Source organism: Manduca sexta, chromosome 17, assembly GCF_014839805.1.
Source record: "Manduca sexta isolate Smith_Timp_Sample1 chromosome 17, JHU_Msex_v1.0, whole genome shotgun sequence".
Taxonomy (NCBI): Eukaryota; Metazoa; Arthropoda; class Insecta; order Lepidoptera; family Sphingidae; genus Manduca; species Manduca sexta.
The window spans coordinates 14,382,173-14,399,402 of NC_051131.1; the positions used below are offsets into that span (position 1 = coordinate 14,382,173).

General features: G+C 43.5%; 2 protein-coding genes across 2 annotated transcripts; both read left to right on the forward strand.

Moving 5' to 3' along the window:
* The first annotated feature begins 3,205 nt into the window (after positions 1-3,205).
* LOC115448064 (protein-tyrosine sulfotransferase) lies at positions 3,206-8,046 on the forward strand. The gene is made up of 4 exons (XM_030175364.1): positions 3,206-3,526; positions 6,890-7,415; positions 7,493-7,746; positions 7,831-8,046. Exons 2-4 carry the CDS (start codon positions 6,900-6,902, stop codon positions 8,024-8,026), a joined length of 966 nt encoding a protein of 321 aa, XP_030031224.1. The 5' UTR covers positions 3,206-3,526; positions 6,890-6,899; the 3' UTR covers positions 8,027-8,046.
* Positions 8,047-11,471: 3,425 nt separating this feature from the next.
* On the forward strand, positions 11,472-14,004 carry LOC115448065 (probable G-protein coupled receptor Mth-like 1). Its single transcript, XM_030175366.2, has 3 exons — positions 11,472-12,769; positions 12,854-12,932; positions 13,005-14,004. The coding sequence occupies exons 1-3, from the start codon at positions 11,734-11,736 to the stop codon at positions 13,723-13,725; spliced, it is 1,836 nt and encodes a 611-aa protein (XP_030031226.1). The 5' UTR covers positions 11,472-11,733; the 3' UTR covers positions 13,726-14,004.
* Positions 14,005-17,230: the final 3,226 nt, after the last annotated feature.

The window sequence follows — 17,230 nt, forward strand, 5'->3', positions numbered from 1 at the left end:
GGCCTCATACTGTCGTAGACGCCGAGGGCGTCCTTCGGTGCGCGAGGGCTTCTGAGAATAGGAGACGGGCCGCAAGGCGGCACCGCGCAGGGGCGGCTGCGGTCGCAGACTTAGACACTTCAACGTCAGAGGAAGCCCGCAGCCGTCCCAAATGCGCCGAAGAGGGCCACCGCGGAGTTTTAGCTGGTAGGCCTTGCATAGGCTTAAGTTGTATATAGGGTTAGGGACTCGGCCCAGCGGTCGCCCACCATCGGTCGGTCACCATCAAATCCAGGCGGCTCAAAGCCGGGTCGTAAGGCACGGTTACCCCAGCATAACCGCTCAGTCGCCCCCCACGAAGGCTGGGCGGTAGTAATAAGGCATTTTCTCCGCGAAACCTAAAATAAAAAAAAGTGCATCAGGTGGAAAGGAGAGGGAACTGCATTCCACCCGGGGGAGGACCTGCAAGAACATGCTAGTAGTATAATAAACTACTATTAAATACCAATGTGTCTATTTTGTGATGTACATTTTTAAACTACTAAAACTTATATAATAAACTCGATAGGTTCAATTCTGATGTTTCGTGAAATAAGGAAGGTATAGGTATTTAATACTATTAATTACGAAGGTATATAACATAATAATAATCATGCCAATCTCACTTAATGTTTGAGCTATTTTATCATAACTAATAATTAGAACTGGCAAGAACTTCTAAGGTTGAAAAAGAATCAAATTGAATTATATATTTGTAAGCATAGATAGTTTACAGGTGTTATTGAAATACATATTGTTCATTATGCTTTTCCGTTGAAGAAGAAAAACTGGAAACAATTAAGAAATGTCAATCGAATGTCCACAAATTTACGAATTAGTCGGGGTACAGTCTTTGCATACAATATGTATAAATTTGTAATAAAATCTCATTGGCTGTACTATTTGTATGTGGATGGTTTTGATGACATTAAAACGGAACATTTTAAAAAAGAAACATATTAGTAAAATGTACTTTTCAGCAATTTTTCATTTATTTTTCTTTCTGTCAAAATTAGTAAAAAAACGAAAAATATGCATCGCAGACCGCGAAATTTTTGGACCTAATGCAGTGTCAGTAAGGTTTAAGCGTTTTTAATCTGGGAATTTTGATGTCATAGATGCAGCTAAGTCATTTTTAAATAATGATAGCAATTTTGATAAATTTGAGGTAGATCAACATATCCATAGATACGATGTAGCTGAAGAACTTAGAATTAACCACAAAACAGTTTTGACCCATATGACAAAAAACACACAGAAGCTCGATATTCGGATGCTACACGAGCTTACTGAAAGAAACTTAATAAACCGCGTACTCATTTGCAATTCTTTATTGTGACGTAATGAAACCGAAACGGTTTTGAAGAGATTGCAACAAAAACGTACGAAAAAGACTGTGGTCAAAGGTCTCAAACTAAACCTGGGTTAACTCGAAGTGAGGTGATGCTGTGTGTATAGTGGCACTGGGAGGGCATGGGTTAATATGGCCTTCTACCGCCAGGCAGAATCATAAATTTAGATCTCTAATGCCAATCTCTAATTCTTATTTACTTTTGTTAGATTTCGTTAAGTGATCTATGCACACACACACACACACACAGAGAGAGAGATACACACACACACACATACACACATGTATACACACCTTTTATTTATTACATCAAAACCTTATAGCTTTGTTCACGTCTGATGGTGGGCGCTGTTAGCTGCAATACAGTTATCCCTTTAACTACTGTAGGTAGACAACAAGTATACAATTGTACTCTATGTTATTTTAATGTTTTTGTTCCAAATAAATAAATAATTATTATTATAATTATGTTGTATTTTGCCTGCGGGAAATCACAGCATAAAGGCCGATCCTTTTGGAAGGCTTGCGTGGGGACATGGATCCAACACGTTAAGGCCCCTTTACACACATTACTCTAGTTGGGGTTGATACACCTTGTTAGTTCTCTCTCTGTTTGTCCTTGTGGAGGAAATACAGCCAAAGACAGCGCTTGCAAGGTGCAGGGACTATTGCAGAAAAGATGGGATTTATACTAAGTCTATGGATGGAATCTAGCTGGAATGGTTGCTAGGCTATTGATTAAACTCCGGGACACCTGCCAAGTAAAATGTCTCAATCATTCGTATTCAAGGCAGACGGTGACTTGCCCCCCCAATATGGGCATCCCATAAATAGCATAAGCGAAGGATGAAAAAAAAAGTGTGGCTTAAGGGTGTCGAGAGGTTTGCACCGATTCCACCATTGCGGGTCACTGTCGCGTCCTGGACCGGGTTTTCTTGCTATTACGCAGATTGAGCACTTCCAACCTGGACCTGAGGTTCTCAGCTTCTGCAATTTCCACCCTGAGCTGGCCAGTCAAAGCAAGCCAAGGGTCAGAGGGTCTCATTTAGCCCCCACGGAATTACGGAACGCGATATTCGCACTTACCGTCGGCTCGCCACGGGGGCGCCTGTGGGCAGTTATTATTATTATTAAAAATCAAGACAGGACTGCTAAAACTACTGGTGCCATTTTTTTTTATCAAATGTCCCAACATTTCTACTGCAAGGGGATCATATCACTTCATGAAAGATGGCAGAGTCATCGAACACACACACAACACAACGCATTTTATCTCCGTAGGGGTATGCAGAGGCGCAACCATGGCACTTACCTTTCGCCAAGTGTATTCCGTCCCATGATGTGATAGGGGGCGGGCCTATCGCCATATCGGGCACAAAGTCATCGAACAAAATGGTATATATATACTCTAATGTAATGTGAATAAACTTTGAAAAAAGTCGTCTTATGTTTTCATATAAAATGTGAAGAAACTCTTTCCCCAATTAATATATTTGAATAATATATTTTATCGATATAAAATCATGACATCACTTTTCCCTCGAAACTCCACAGAAATAAAAATGTCTATGACTACCATAGAATTTATTTTTATTTCAAACGTACTACAATAAGGTCGAAAACAATGCTGCCAAATTATAAACTATCCAACATAATATAAAACTAAGCTAATTTACTAACATAATATATAATATTAAATAAAAGGTACGTATGTTTTTTCTAATCAAATAAAAGTAAAATGTATGTCAACTTACTACGAATTTAGTAACAGAAAAAAAAAGTGTTTAAGCCAGCCTTACGAACGCAGCGCTGCGGTCGTTGACAGTTGACAGATGACAGACGTTGTCACATTTTGTCTTTGTCACAGTTTATTGACAAATCCGTGTTACATTCGTTAAAAGTGGAGTAACCATCTATTTAAAAATCATTTAATATATTCTAGTCTTTATAACCAAATAAATAATAGAAATAACTTTTTTTATAGTTTGCCATTGTTTTCTAATATTTTACTTGGTTATTATACTTAGTCCAGTAGAGCGCCCTGTATTCACTGTGTGGCGTGTACGTGGAGCAAGGAAATAAATTTTTTGTGTAAATACACGCGTCGGCGGCGAAGATATAAAGCAATTCGTTTTTGAAACGTAATTATTCATGTAGGTAAGTGGCCTGTTGTCGTGTCTGTCCCCGAAGCGGCGTGATCTTCATGAAGTTCGTTTGCTCATTCCATGTAAAAAACTCAATTTAGGCATTTGGTGTTTGTTCAGTTTCGTACTACTTCTTTGTAACTTTGATATTTTTAGTGTAGTCTCTCGATGGCACGTCGCACGGTCGATTAGATACATTTGATTTGCTCAGTGAAAGGTAGAGAACACTCATGAGTAATGACAGGACTTCTTGTGAGGAGCAGTTGAATATACTACAACAAATGTTTGGTGACTGTGTGCCGAGCCACCGTGGTCGACATCGCAACTTTAAACTATGAGCACATTGTATTAGTGTGCAGTTTAGAGGCCCTTAAAAATAATCACATAAAGGTAGCTAAAACATGTACAACTTGTGCTACAATATTATTAAAGATCAATGCCTGGAGACAGGTCATGAGGGCAGGTTGGCTGCCAAATAACTTGTATATGGTGCAGTGTACTGTAGTTTCAGGAGATGTCACTGGTACCTTGTTACAGGATCTGTTTAGTAGTATCAGCCACCCTTTAACTGCTAGTGACCGTAAGTGTATACTCCTGCTCTTTCAAAATGTTTGTAGTCACGGTGTCACTCCTCTTTGAACCATTCCTTTAGGCATAATGTTTATTATTTTTATTATACATTATATTTTAGTAAAGTGGTTGTATAGATACACTACCAGATATTAAATCACTTGTCTTTATTGGGATATGCAAAATAAATAGTATTTTTTTTCTAATGGGTAATTTTTATGTATTATGGTGGTGCACCTAAGTGCATTTAAATTGACTAGTAACATTATTTAATGGCATGTAGATGTGAGACATATAATTAAGTTTGTGGTCACTGATCTGAACTGTTTGTTTCAAACATTTTTTTGTGCACTAACAATAAGCAACTTTCTTAGATAATATTACTGTGTAAATCAGGGGTGGCCAACCGGTGGATCGCGATCGACTGGTTGATCGCGACAACAAGTTCAGTCGATCGTGGCAAGGCAAAAATATAAATACGTAGAACAGATCGCGCAACATACCTAATAACTAACTGCTGCACGCATTGTCTTGTATAATTTTTTAATCAAAATAATAATAAATTGTGCACTGAACTGTGTTGTTTCATTTAAGATTTCAAAATGCATGTAGCTTGGTAGATCGCTCAGAGTATCATCAGTGAAAAGTAGATCTTGGGTCTTACCAAGTTGGCCACTCCTGGTGTAAATCATGAGGTGTTCGAAATTTAAAACATTATATCCAGAGTAGTTGCATGGATTTACCACATTAACTTGAAAAAAAATAGTAGAATGAAAGATTCAATCATAAAATTATAATATATATATATAATGACTAATGGCATCAGGCAATCACTCATTTAATTATAAGGTCATCAGGTGTAATGAGTATGACATTATATATATTTTACTAGTCCCATATTTATAAGTTCTCCTGGTGGTGCTGTAAATTGTAGCAAGTGTGGTCGAACATTAGGTCTTTTCAAATCAAATCAAATTATTTATTTGTAAGCATAGATACTTAGTTTACAGGTGTTATAGTAATACATAATTTGTTTACTATGGTTTGCTGTTGCGTCAGCGTACAAATATATAAGTTTTATGTTGTACCTACTTTACTTTCAGCTTTATATGCTCTTTTTTAACATTCATAATATTGGAATACATTATGTTTGTTATTCATTATATTAAGTAAAACAACAAAACCCAGACATGGCACTTAATGCTCTGACATTTTTACAGTTATTGCTAATCACAATATAACTTTGTTAATGTAGAGGAATAGCTTAGGCTCCGACAATATCATGAAAATTTATAATGGGTTTTGAAAGAAGCCTCAATCTACATGACAGTAGCTAAGTGTCCATACAACCCGATTCTTACTGGCATCTCTTTTAGGTTTGGGGTGGTACTAAACAATGTATATATTAAATAATTAAATTATTATTTTAGAAAATACTAGGCTAAGAATAACAATAATAGTTTATTTTTTTTATTAGGTACATTAATGACAACCTAATAATGACAATATCCATCAGCCATCTGCCTGTTGTTTGCTTACATAAACAATATCAATTAGTTAAAACAATGTTTAAATAACGTTACATCAGGCAACTTGAACCTTTTTCCCTAAAAATTCCCCATTAACAATATCAAATTATGGCGCCACAGGCGCAAGGTAATAATAATAATATAACGTCGTAGTATGTTTTTAGACAGATGGCAGCACTTTCTAAGACTTTATGTGATCTACTATCACAGTGTGCGTTGGAATCGTGCGGAAGATTATAGGCAAAGTGAACCCGAGCCTGCTCGGCTTCACGGCAACCGATTATGTATTGTTGTCACTTTTTACGCTTATCAAACCTCATAATTCATTATGGTGTTAATTTGCGGTGTTTGTAAATTGTCATATTCATTCTATTTATTGACGGTTCTGCGATATTTTTATGACCCGCATTTCGTTTAATTAAAAGTTAGAAAGTAATGTGTAATATAGTAGAAATTAGTCCGTGACTAGTGTAGTGTACTTCTACATGCTTATTGTGTATCTTTCCAAAAGGAAGGCGTTTATGCCATGATTTTCTGTATCTATATTTTTATTAGTGATTTCACATATATATTAGAATTTAGACCGTTAAGTGTAAGAAGTAGAACTAATTAGTTTTTGTTGCTTTCTATCCCGGCAAAATATATATTACACCTTAAAATCGTTAAAACTAAAACTTAATAATTGTGGTGTGAGAAATAATAATTTTACCGTGAGGAGATCAGTTTGAATCCCTAACCACGGGTGGTTTGGATCTTGAGCCTCACCATTGGAGGGTGACCATTTTATATATTTGTACGCATTGATGTTTTTCTTAGATATACATCATATTTTTAAAAACACTTTAAAAATAACGAAAATATTAGTTAATTATTTCTCTATTTTAGTTGTATGATGTATCATAACATAATATTATATATTTGTAATAAATAGTGTTTGCACTTTATTTGGCGCTATTAAATATTTTCATAATGTGGAATCTTCTTTTGATAATTTCATGGCATGCAATTGCTGTTTTGGTCAAACTATGGGTGCTCACTCTTAAAGACATTGTATTTGAAAACACAGTTTTGCTTATAGCCCGAAGATATCATTTGAAACATTTACTTAAACAACTTTGCATTACAATTTACAGGTGTTATACTTTAGCAGGTATAAAGTATAGTTTGTAATAATTTATTAAACATTCATGATAACTTTTTGTTTTGTCTATTAATAATTTGGGTTTGGAGTTTTTAATAATGTGTATTGTGGTAAGATGTTTATGTGTGGGGTGCAGGCGCGGCGCGATGTGGCGCGGCGCGCGGTGGCGCCTGGCGGCGGCGCTGGCGGTGGCCGTGCTGGTGGTGTGGGCGTGGCACGGGAGTCGCGCGGGGCGCGCGCGCCGCGACCTCGCCGCGCCGGTCGAGGGCCGCGACCTGCCGCTCATCTTCATCGGCGGCGTGCCCCGCTCCGGCACCACGCTCATGCGCGCCATGCTGGACGCGCACGGCGACGTGCGCTGCGGACAGGAGACGCGCGTCGTGCCGCGTATCCTGCAGATGCGCCAGCACTGGGCGCGCTCGCAGAAGGAGAGCGTGCGACTCGAACAGGCGGGAGTATCCCGCGCGGTCCTCGACAACGCCATTGCTGCATTCTGCCTGGAAGTGATCGTGCGCCACGGCGAGCCTGCGCCGCGACTCTGCAACAAGGACCCGCTCGTACTCAAGATGGGCACTTACGTTCTAGAGCTCTTTCCCAATGCGAAGTTCTTGTTTATGGTGCGCGATGGTCGCGCTACCGTGCATTCTATCATCACTCGCAAAGTGCGTTTTTAAATTCGATTTATTACTTGAGTCACCGACGGCGACGTCCTGTAATGTAATGTGAATTATGATCGCAGGTGACAATAACTGGCTTCGACTTGACGAGCTACCGGCAGTGTCTGACGAAATGGAATCATGCCGTAGAGCTGATGTACCAACAGTGCAAGTCGTTGGGGCCAACGCGTTGCCTGATGGTCCGCTACGAGTCGCTGGTGCTGTGGCCGCGGGAGACGCTGCACCGTATCCTAGCGTTTCTCGATCTGCCCTGGGACGAGGCCGTCATGCACCACGAGCGCTACATCAACCAGCCCAACGGCGTCGCGCTATCCAAGTATTTCACATGGCTAGCTTGCATTGACTTCCACACTCAATGGCAGAGTTAGTAGTGATTATAAATTGTGTATATTTATTGCAGCGTGGAGCGCTCGTCCGACCAGGTGGTGCGACCAGTGAACCTCGACGCCCTGGACAAGTGGGTGGGGCAGATCCCGGCGGACGTGCGCGCGGACATGGCCGAGCTGGCGCCGATGCTGTCGGTGCTGGGGTACGACCCGTGGGCCAACCCGCCGCGCTACGACGCCTCGCCGCCCCCCGCCCCCGATACCACTTAATATACGAACCACCCCTTTAACATTTGCCTTTTATTTTATACTAGCTTCCGCCCGCAGCTTCGCCCGCGTGGATTTCGGACTTCAAAAATGGAGCCGGTCGCGAACGTTCGATAATGTTCGTTTTACGAAGCTACTCGCTAGGTGATTCGCTAGACTCTAGGTGCCAAGCAAGCCGCCTGCCTGTGCGTTCGCGACCTTATATATATACAGAAATAATCCTTATAGCATGATTCAGTATTCACGTATGATGGCTTATTATTAGCGCATCTCATGTATAACTTTGGTGGTTCTATACCGATTTCTATGATTATTTTTTATGGAATATTTAATAATGTAAACTTTTTTAATTAGGGATGACTGAGAGTGTTATAAACGTAAGAGTAGACAAATATAATGAGAAAGCTTCGAACTGTTTAGCTATCGGGAGTTACACGTGTTATTGTGAGTCAACCATAAAAGATAGACATATGCTGTCGTGGGATATTTTTTACATAATTTTAAGGAGAACATTTCCTTCATACATGATTTCTGTGTAGCTTTAACCATTAAGGTTGCACACGCGACGGAAGCTTAAAAAATGGAGTAACTTCTCCCGTTTTCCCAACATTTCCCTTAACTGCTCTGCTCCTATTAATTGTAGCGTGATGAAAAGTATATTATAACCAGCATAGGAGTATGACAAATAATTGTACCAAGTTTCGTTACAATCCGTCGAGTAGTTTTTGTTTCTATAACGGTTACACAGACAGACAGACAGACAAAAATTTTACTAATTGCATTTTTGGCATCAGTATCGATCCCTAATCACCCCCTGATAGTTATTTTAGAAATATATTTCATGTACAGAATTGACCTCCCTACAGATTTATTATAAGTATAGAAGATAACACTAAGCGTTGCTCGTGGTTTCGCACGCGTGCAAGACCATTCTTGGTATGAATGTCTCACCGTGTTCTTGTCGCAGTAATTCATAGATAGCGTTATGTGCAGAAAGCTGTGCAATCTTTTTAAAGATTCCATTATTTGCCGTAACCGCAGACAGCTGAACGGATTTGGCACGCGGATAGACCATATCCTAAATTAACATGTAGGGTACTTTATACCCCAATAATTTGATCGAATGGGAGATAAAAGAATGTTTTTAATCAGATAATTGAAATAGATGGCGTTGTATAGTGTTTTTTAATAGCACTCCAGTGGCAAAAGGTGAAATTTTCCGAAAGTGAAGCCACACAATACATAGGTACTAATATGCATAAAAGCAGTCTGCAAATCGTTCTAATGATAATTAGATTCTATAGAAATTCTACATAAAGGGAAGTCGCAGGAATCGGGTTATATAGGCCCTTCGCCACTGCAGCCCTCAAGAGTAATGCAACTTCCTATCAGTGAAAGAATTTTCAAAATCGGGTAAGAAAGTGGTTCTGAGTTTAATAGTTTTAGTCGTTTTAAGCTTCTAAACCAGTGGTTACCTAACCTAACCATTTCAATATTGTTACCCCCGTGATCTATGTGGAAAACTAATATTATTCCGCCTTCAAAATGGTATCAAAATAAACAATACAAGCATACAAACATCTTTATCATTAATTGCAATTAGCCTTACAATTCTAATGTTAGCTCTGTTACTATTTATTTTACGATCCTAAAATTAGGTTCTTTGTTACCTTCGTGAAATAGCTGATTTACCCCCACGGGGGTAATTATCCCTAGGTTAGGAACCCAGGTTCTAGACCCAGTGGTTTCATTTGTGCGTTCGTTACTAGTTTTGAAATTTTATTTTCCTTTGTGTGCCGACTGTTGCCTCACGGTCCCCCGACGCCTATTTTGGGGGAGCTAAAAAAATTAATATCAAGTATGTAATCATTTCAGAAAATAAAAGTTAGACCTATCCAATTGTTTGTGTGCTGCTATTTGAGGACAGAAACTGACGAAGCGGTGCTTCCGACATTCGCATCACCCACATAGCTCTAGTGTTGTATCACCTACACATGATTCTAAATCTTTATCCATTGTGAAATTACGGCGCTGCAGTAATTATAATTGATTCTTAGCACGTCGCGGACGATGGCAGCCGACGGTCGACGTGCGATCAGTGTAACAATAGGGTATTGTAATACTGTGTTCGAATTTAACAATTATTATATAGGTATGTAATGGCAAATAAAAAGGAAAAGCTTATTTGTGAAATCAGTACATTGCTTAAAAATGGGCAAACTATTCATATTCCAATTATTGCAACGTGCAAGAATGGGCACGTTGTAGGTGTATTTATTTTATTTTTTTTCACGCACATTGTAATTCCTCATGGCGTCACAAACATAATTGCGTCTCTTTTTTGTTCCTTGACATGTTGATTTTTAATGCCGAAATATTTTGATAAACCTACTAAAAACAAAATAGCTTATTTTACGCGTAGGGACGCAAGAGCTAGGCTTGCTAGGCTTTGAGGTACCAAAGCTGAGCAAAGTACACTGTATAAGATGGCGCCCTCGTCAGATATTGTATGAAAATTCTTAATGTAATATTTTTATTGTATATTCTACATAGTACATAATTATTCCATTTAAAATACAAAAAAAAAAATAAAAGAAGTAATGCCATCTACATTTTATTTGAGAATATAGTTTGTCAACTACTGAACTAAAACGATACTGTCATGGCGCCTGAGTGAGTGGTGTCGCGGCGCGCGGTGTCGAGTGCGATGCGCATCGTCAGACTCGCCGTTAGATGGCATTAGCAGTGATAAATCATATACTATTGGTGTTAATGTCCTCTCGGGGCGATCATCTGCCGTTTGCAGCATTTACTGTTGGTATTCGCCAGTGCCCAGCGGCAGGTTGCATTAGCTAGAATTGATGCAAGCGGAGACTTGAAGGTGGCTAGTCTTCACGGAACCAGCCCCACAGACTCGCATTATCTCTCATTGTTTCCAACTTCAATAGGTTAGTGGGCCAATAAACCTATACTGGTGTGTTTTTCGCAGTTTTTCATTAAGCATTTGGAGTTGTAGGTATTATTGGCGGCATTATTAAAATAAGGAAATAGGTATCCACTCGGTAAAACTAACTTTCACATAACCATAATTCTAATTCATATGCAGAATATAATAATAGGTAAGCATGTTGAAAGTAAAAAGTCTTGTCTGGAATAGGTACCTATCAAAATCAAAGAGATAAGCAGTATCAACTTAGTACTTTTTCATGAAACCCGATAACTGCTGAATTTTAAGAATTATAATCAAACTCCATACATCAATGAAGATTTTTAATGCCGTGTGGTAATTTTTGATCGTTTCTGATCTACACGCATTACGGAGCTGTTGCAGAATGCAGAGCACTTGCATCTTATAGCGGAGAGAGTTGGTGGGCACTGAGCGCCGCGGGCGGGGAGTGCGGGGGGCGGTGTGGGGGGGAGCACGCCGGCCGCAACCGCCGCCGTCGCGGAGCGCGGACGACGCGTCAGTCTCGCGATATCTCCCGAGGTGGAAGCTTGCGTCGTTCGTTCGCCAAGTGAATAACCACGTGTTTGTACTGTCGAAACGAAATAGATTTTACGAATTATCAACAGTGTGTCCTGTGTTGAAAAATTATCCACTAAGAACACGGGTAGTTCATCGAAACGAAAGCGTACAATATTGTGGTATTTTTGTAAACGTATACTACAGACCTGTGAACAGTGATGGTAATGGCGAAGAAAAGTGAGTTATGGCGGCGCGAGCGGTGAGCCGCCGCGACATGGTGCTGGTGTTGGCGCTGCTCGCTGCGTGCAGCGTGTGGGCGGCGGCGGGCGGCGCGCGGCCGCAGCCGTTGGCGGTGCCACGCTGCTGCCCGTCCGGCCGCCGCCTCGACCCTGACGCGCTGGATGCGCTCGCGCTGACGCCGGCCGCGAGCGCCGCTGCGTGCGCGCCCGCCGCCGCCGACGAGCCTACCTGGACGCCGCTAGTGTATGCGCCGGCGCGTGGCGGATTCCTAGAACGTGGCCGAGTGCCTTCGCACTGGCGCGTCGGTGAGGCAGCTCCACCGGGCTGCGCCGAGCTCCGAGCTCTCCCCGACCACGCTGGCTCCTACGCGCTACTCGCTAACAACGGTTCCTTGATGCTGCTTCGTGGGGAGGTGCGTGTGTTGCCATTGGAGCGGTTCTGTGTCGACGTAACGGCGGCGCTCGTCTGTGCCGAGGACGTGCCGCGAGCGCCCTCGAAGTGTTGTTCTGAAGGACGCGCGGTGGAAGGCGCACATTGCGTGCGCGACGAGCCTCTCGCGGCCGATGCGCTGGAGGAGTTGGCGGCGCTCGCCAACGGCAGCACTGTGGGCCGCGGGTGGCCGGCTTGTGCGGCAGGGTCGCAGTACGCGGTGGCGGGCGCGCTGAGGGGCGCTCGTCTCGCGGCCGACGGCGCGTTGGAGCTGGGTGGTGCGGGAGGCGCGCGGCTCGAGGCGGGCGCGTGGTGTGCAGATGCGGTACGCGGCGAAACCGGCGCGCGCGTGCTGGCGTGCGAGGCGGCAGCGCGGGCGCCGACGCCGGCGAGGGGTGCGCGACATGCACTGTACGGTGCTGGTTTGGCGGTCGGCGCGGCGTTCCTGGCGGCGACGCTGGCGGCTGGCTTCGCGCTGCCGGCCGCTCATCACGCGCTCCACTGGCGCTGTCAGACTCATTACGTGGCGGCCCTGATGCTGGGCGATGTTCTGCTCGCGGCCACACAGCTCGCCGCAGATCGGGTGCCGCCCACACTGTGTCGTGCGCTAGGTGAGGATCCGGTTGTCGACGACTATCGCTCGAGTTTGTGTTTATGTGAGTAACGAGTGCGTTTTGTTCACATGTGCGGTGCAGCGGTGTGCATGCATTTCCTGTTCCTGTCCGCGTTCTTCTGGCTCAACACGATGTGCTTCAACATCTGGTGGACATTCCGGTGAGTAGTCCTGCCTGTATATTACGTAGTGTAGTTGAGAATGTGAACATTGAGGTTGTATGTTGTGCGCAGCGACTTCCGTCCGACGAGCCTGGAGCGCGGCCAGGAGGCGTGGCGGCTGCGCGTGTACATGGTGTACGCGTGGGGTGGACCACTGGTCGTGGCGGGTGCGGCGGCGCTGCTCGACCACCTGCCGCCCACCGCCGCGCCACTGCTGCGCCCACGCTTCGCCGTGCAGCGCTGTTGGTTCTACGGTGATATGGAGATCTTGGTGTATTTCTTCGGACCGGTTGGCGTGCTGCTGCTGGTGAATTTGGCGCTGTTCATCTCAACGACGCGACAGCTGACGTGTGGCCTGTGGCGCCGTGACGAGGTTAAATCCACGTCAGAGCGCGCCGCGCTGGGCCGCGTGTGCGCCAAGCTGGTGGTGGTGATGGGCGTGACGTGGGGCGCGGACGTGGTGTCATGGGCAGCCGGCGGTCCCGAATACGTGTGGTACGCGACGGACTTGCTGAATGCGCTGCAGGGCGTCTTCATCTTCCTAGTGGTGGGGTGCCAGCCGCACGCGTGGGCGGCGTTAAAGCGGTGCGCGGCAGCGTGCTGCGCCGGCGCATCCGAGCGAGCCGCTGCGCGCGCCACTCACTCTTCCACGCACCTGCCTTCGTGCGGCGAGTCTCTCACGCACACCACGCAGGCACCCGCGCCGGCAGCCCAGGCCGCTCCAGCACTAGGTGCCGCCGCGTCCGCTGCGCCCGCGCCCGCGCCCCGCGTGCCCATGGAGACCGTGTGCTGAGACTTTCGTGCAAACTGACGACTCACTAGTGACGAGTGACTGGACCCGCCATCGAGCTTTAATGTATTCACGTATTGAATATTTATTAACCAGTATTATTTTGTATTTCCTGTGACGAGTGCGTGACGCCGAGTGAGGCTGTGCCGCGTGTCACGTGAGGCGTGACACGTGACGTATGCAGTGTGCATTGTGTTATATATGTTTATTGAGTGAACCGATGACTGTCTTGCCCTTTTAGAATGGCTGTTGAACCAAAAAATAAATTGGTCAAAACGTAAAGCAGTGTGTTTTCTTTCTCCTCCACATGTTGTGTGCTTGCTGAACGTATAAACACGGTTAGCCGGGCGGGGGGCGGGTAAAATGCGGATAGAGCAAGTGTGGAGCGCGTTTATGTCTTTTGTACGGAGTATGATGTATACTGTGTGAAGCCGCGCCGCGCATAGCGAGTTCTCTCTGTGTTATGATATGTGACAGGTATATGTTATTCCTTAAAGCATTTCCCGTGCTTCGAAACTTGATGGATGAACCGTTGCCATGGTTGGGATGCTGAATCTTCCAATTATAATTGTAATTCCACGTGTGAATTATGCTTGTGAGCTAAATGTATCGCACCGCTATCCATTGGTAAGCTGGACCAGTACATTTTTGGATCGGGCTACATCGGACCTTGAACACTACGGGACTATATGCTCCAAAAATCAATAACATTTTATGTTTTAAGTACGTCTATTATCCATTATTTACAATTAAAAGTTATGCAACCAGAAATTCAACTCTCCGCCAACATGTCGATCGAATGCCGTAGTGTCTTCTCTTATTCATTTCAAATCATAATAATACTTATTCCTAATTTGCTTGCCTCCGTCAGTATGTTATGTAAAGGCCGAATGAGTAGTGACTTAAATTTCTGCTGAGTTTGCGAGCGGCAGGTGTCGGCGCGCGCGGCTGTGTGCGTGCGCGTGTGTGTGTGTAAGCGACCGCATTCTTCGCGCGTGTTGTAATGAGATAGTTTCAAAGCGCACGGCGTCACCGCCCGCTACGTAAGCGGTCCCCGCGCATCGCCGTGAATCTTTGTTATAGCCTATAAGGCTAAATCACAAGCACAACGCGGCTAAACCGAAGTACTAACTTAAAACAAACAGGCATACAGATTCCACCCTAGAGCATCGACAAGCTGTATGGTTTACAAAAGAATTCGAGGTAGTGTTGCGGTCGCGCAGTTTATAAGTCATACGTCATAGTTTGCGCGAACATCAAATCATCGGGAACTTACTGCAAAGTCCGGAGTATATACATATGTTTGTATTACCTAATATACAAGAGCTACAATCAGCTACATATCTGTGCCGAACGCCGGCAAATCTACTTCCATACACAATATGTACCTGATTCAAATAGTGTCGAATTCGCAAGAGGCACCCGGGCGACGCATCGCATTCACGCCACTGGCGCGACGCGGGACGCAGGTCAGGGTTGTTAGCAGTGGCGAAGGATAAAATTAACACAGAGTTCATAATATTAAGTTAAGATTCCCTCTACGGAAGCAATGAAATCCACAAGCTTCAGTTATTAATTTTGAACAGCCATTAACCATACAAAAATATCGTAATTTGTCCGACAACTTCGTCTTATACCAATTGTTTAGATTTCGTTTTAGGTACCGCTGTATAATCAACAAAATGCGAAGACTGTGTATTACATTTATTGATTGACTAATCAATTAGTTGATTAACGAGCGACAGCCGCTACCTGCTGTGTTGCACATTTATGTACCATCGCATACGCTCCTTTCTTAAAAAAAAGGAAAATTCTTATAGATAACAATAATAAGACGCACATAAAAATCGCTAACGTTACACAAACAATCAAGTTAGATTATCTAATTATCATAGTTACATTATAAATATTTTAAATACAAACACAAATACTAAAAAAATAAACAATCTATAATAACTGGGTGCGTGGCCAAGTGACGAAAATTTGTCACAAACCTGCAAATTAATTTCTATTACAATTTCCAACCTATTTACACAACGACTTCGCTTATGCACTACATAACGTCAAGTCTAACGTTTTACAATTCTACAACTGCGCGGTTTTTGTAAACACTTGATTACACATCTGGCTGATGCTGATTTAAGTTCGCTTTTCGTGTGCAACCGTTATCCTCCAAGGTAAATGCTGAGTAGTAGTAGTGCCTACAGGAACCGCACAAACTCGTATGATTTATTAAAATTTGGACCTATTTCTGCCACTTTAGATGCTCCACTCTACGGCGGCGTCACGTGGTTCGGCATTGTATATACTCGAGGAAAAACATGAGGGCAAAAAATGTTTTTTCATTCAAATTAAGTATATTATAAATAATACTTCTACTATTTTGGTCCCTGCTCTCAGGTCTTTTGCTTGCTTTATACATCTCTTAATATATACCTGTGGATCATCAATCTTACTATAACAAGGCATACATACAACCGCTCGTTGTAATTAGGATGTAGTTAAGGGATCGTTGCGGCTAGCCATTAGCCGGTAATCAGGAAGCCGGTGCGTTAGACACGTGCGGCCCACGCACCCGCACAGCGGCGAGCGGCGGCAACGGCGCCGGAGATGGCCGCCGCGGGCCTAACACGCGTCAGGACCAGATTAGACACTTGTATGACCATACTCACGCCTCTACGTTACTGTAGTACGTTTTCTGCATGCTAGTGTACGCTTCACAGGCAGACATGACATGCCTGGGACACTAATCGCTGATGAATTTAATTATTATTATTTTGAAAGTACATTGAAATTTACCGGCTTATAGTTGCATAAAAGTAATAAAGTAAGTAACAAGTCTATGACGTTCTCACGACGACTTGGTGAAGTACCGAGTGTCGGGGTAATACCGTATTCTTCTGTATATTGCTACCGTATTGCATATCCGAGTATAATGTTTCCAAGTCCAAGCTATTGGCAGTATCGCGGACCCCCCGCGGGTTGTATTATTGGCTTCGCGTTATAAAACATCTGGAATCACAGCTCAGTATTCGCTCGTGTTCATTCTCGGAGCCGCCGCGCCGCGTCTCACGCCCACTCGGCCACACTCCCACGCGCACGGTGGGTGCGCAGGATTTTTACGCACTAAGTGAGCTGGTACTATCTAAGATAGGTTTTTGGTTGTGTTTACTTTAGATTATATTTAGTCGATGTCGCGCGCAGATGTGTCGGGTGCCGGGTTTGCGCTCAGTCGCGGCGCGCAGGCCGCTGATGAGCACGGAGCGATACGTCCCCAAACGCTGAGTTTTCCTTCTTCCTTTCATAATTAAGACAGATTATTTTTTATTATAAGGAAACTGGCTGTTTTCATTAAACTTTGTTTACAAAGGTGGAAATATCTTTTTGTATCTTTTTAAATATGTTTTTGTGTGTTTAATCGATGTCCAAGTGTTATTTTCACCTTATTCCTTAATTTGATTACTGATGGCAATCACGGCTTTGCCTCGTGGGGGATTAACACCTAAAC

What these genes read in the sequence shown, in the direction of transcription:
- LOC115448064 (XM_030175364.1), top strand. Translation starts at nt 6,900, where the DNA reads ATGTGGCGCGGCGCGCGGTGGCGCCTGGCGGCGGCGCTGGCGGTGGCC. An exon ending in ATTCTATCATCACTCGCAAA is followed by an intron (nt 7,416 to 7,492) that starts GTGCGTTTTTAA and finishes TTATGATCGCAG; the next exon opens with GTGACAATAACTGGCTTCGA. An exon ending in AACGGCGTCGCGCTATCCAA is followed by an intron (nt 7,747 to 7,830) that starts GTATTTCACATG and finishes TATTTATTGCAG; the next exon opens with CGTGGAGCGCTCGTCCGACC.
- LOC115448065 (XM_030175366.2), top strand. Translation starts at nt 11,734, where the DNA reads ATGGCGGCGCGAGCGGTGAGCCGCCGCGACATGGTGCTGGTGTTGGCG. An exon ending in CACACTGTGTCGTGCGCTAG is followed by an intron (nt 12,770 to 12,853) that starts GTGAGGATCCGG and finishes TGTGCGGTGCAG; the next exon opens with CGGTGTGCATGCATTTCCTG. An exon ending in AACATCTGGTGGACATTCCG is followed by an intron (nt 12,933 to 13,004) that starts GTGAGTAGTCCT and finishes TGTTGTGCGCAG; the next exon opens with CGACTTCCGTCCGACGAGCC.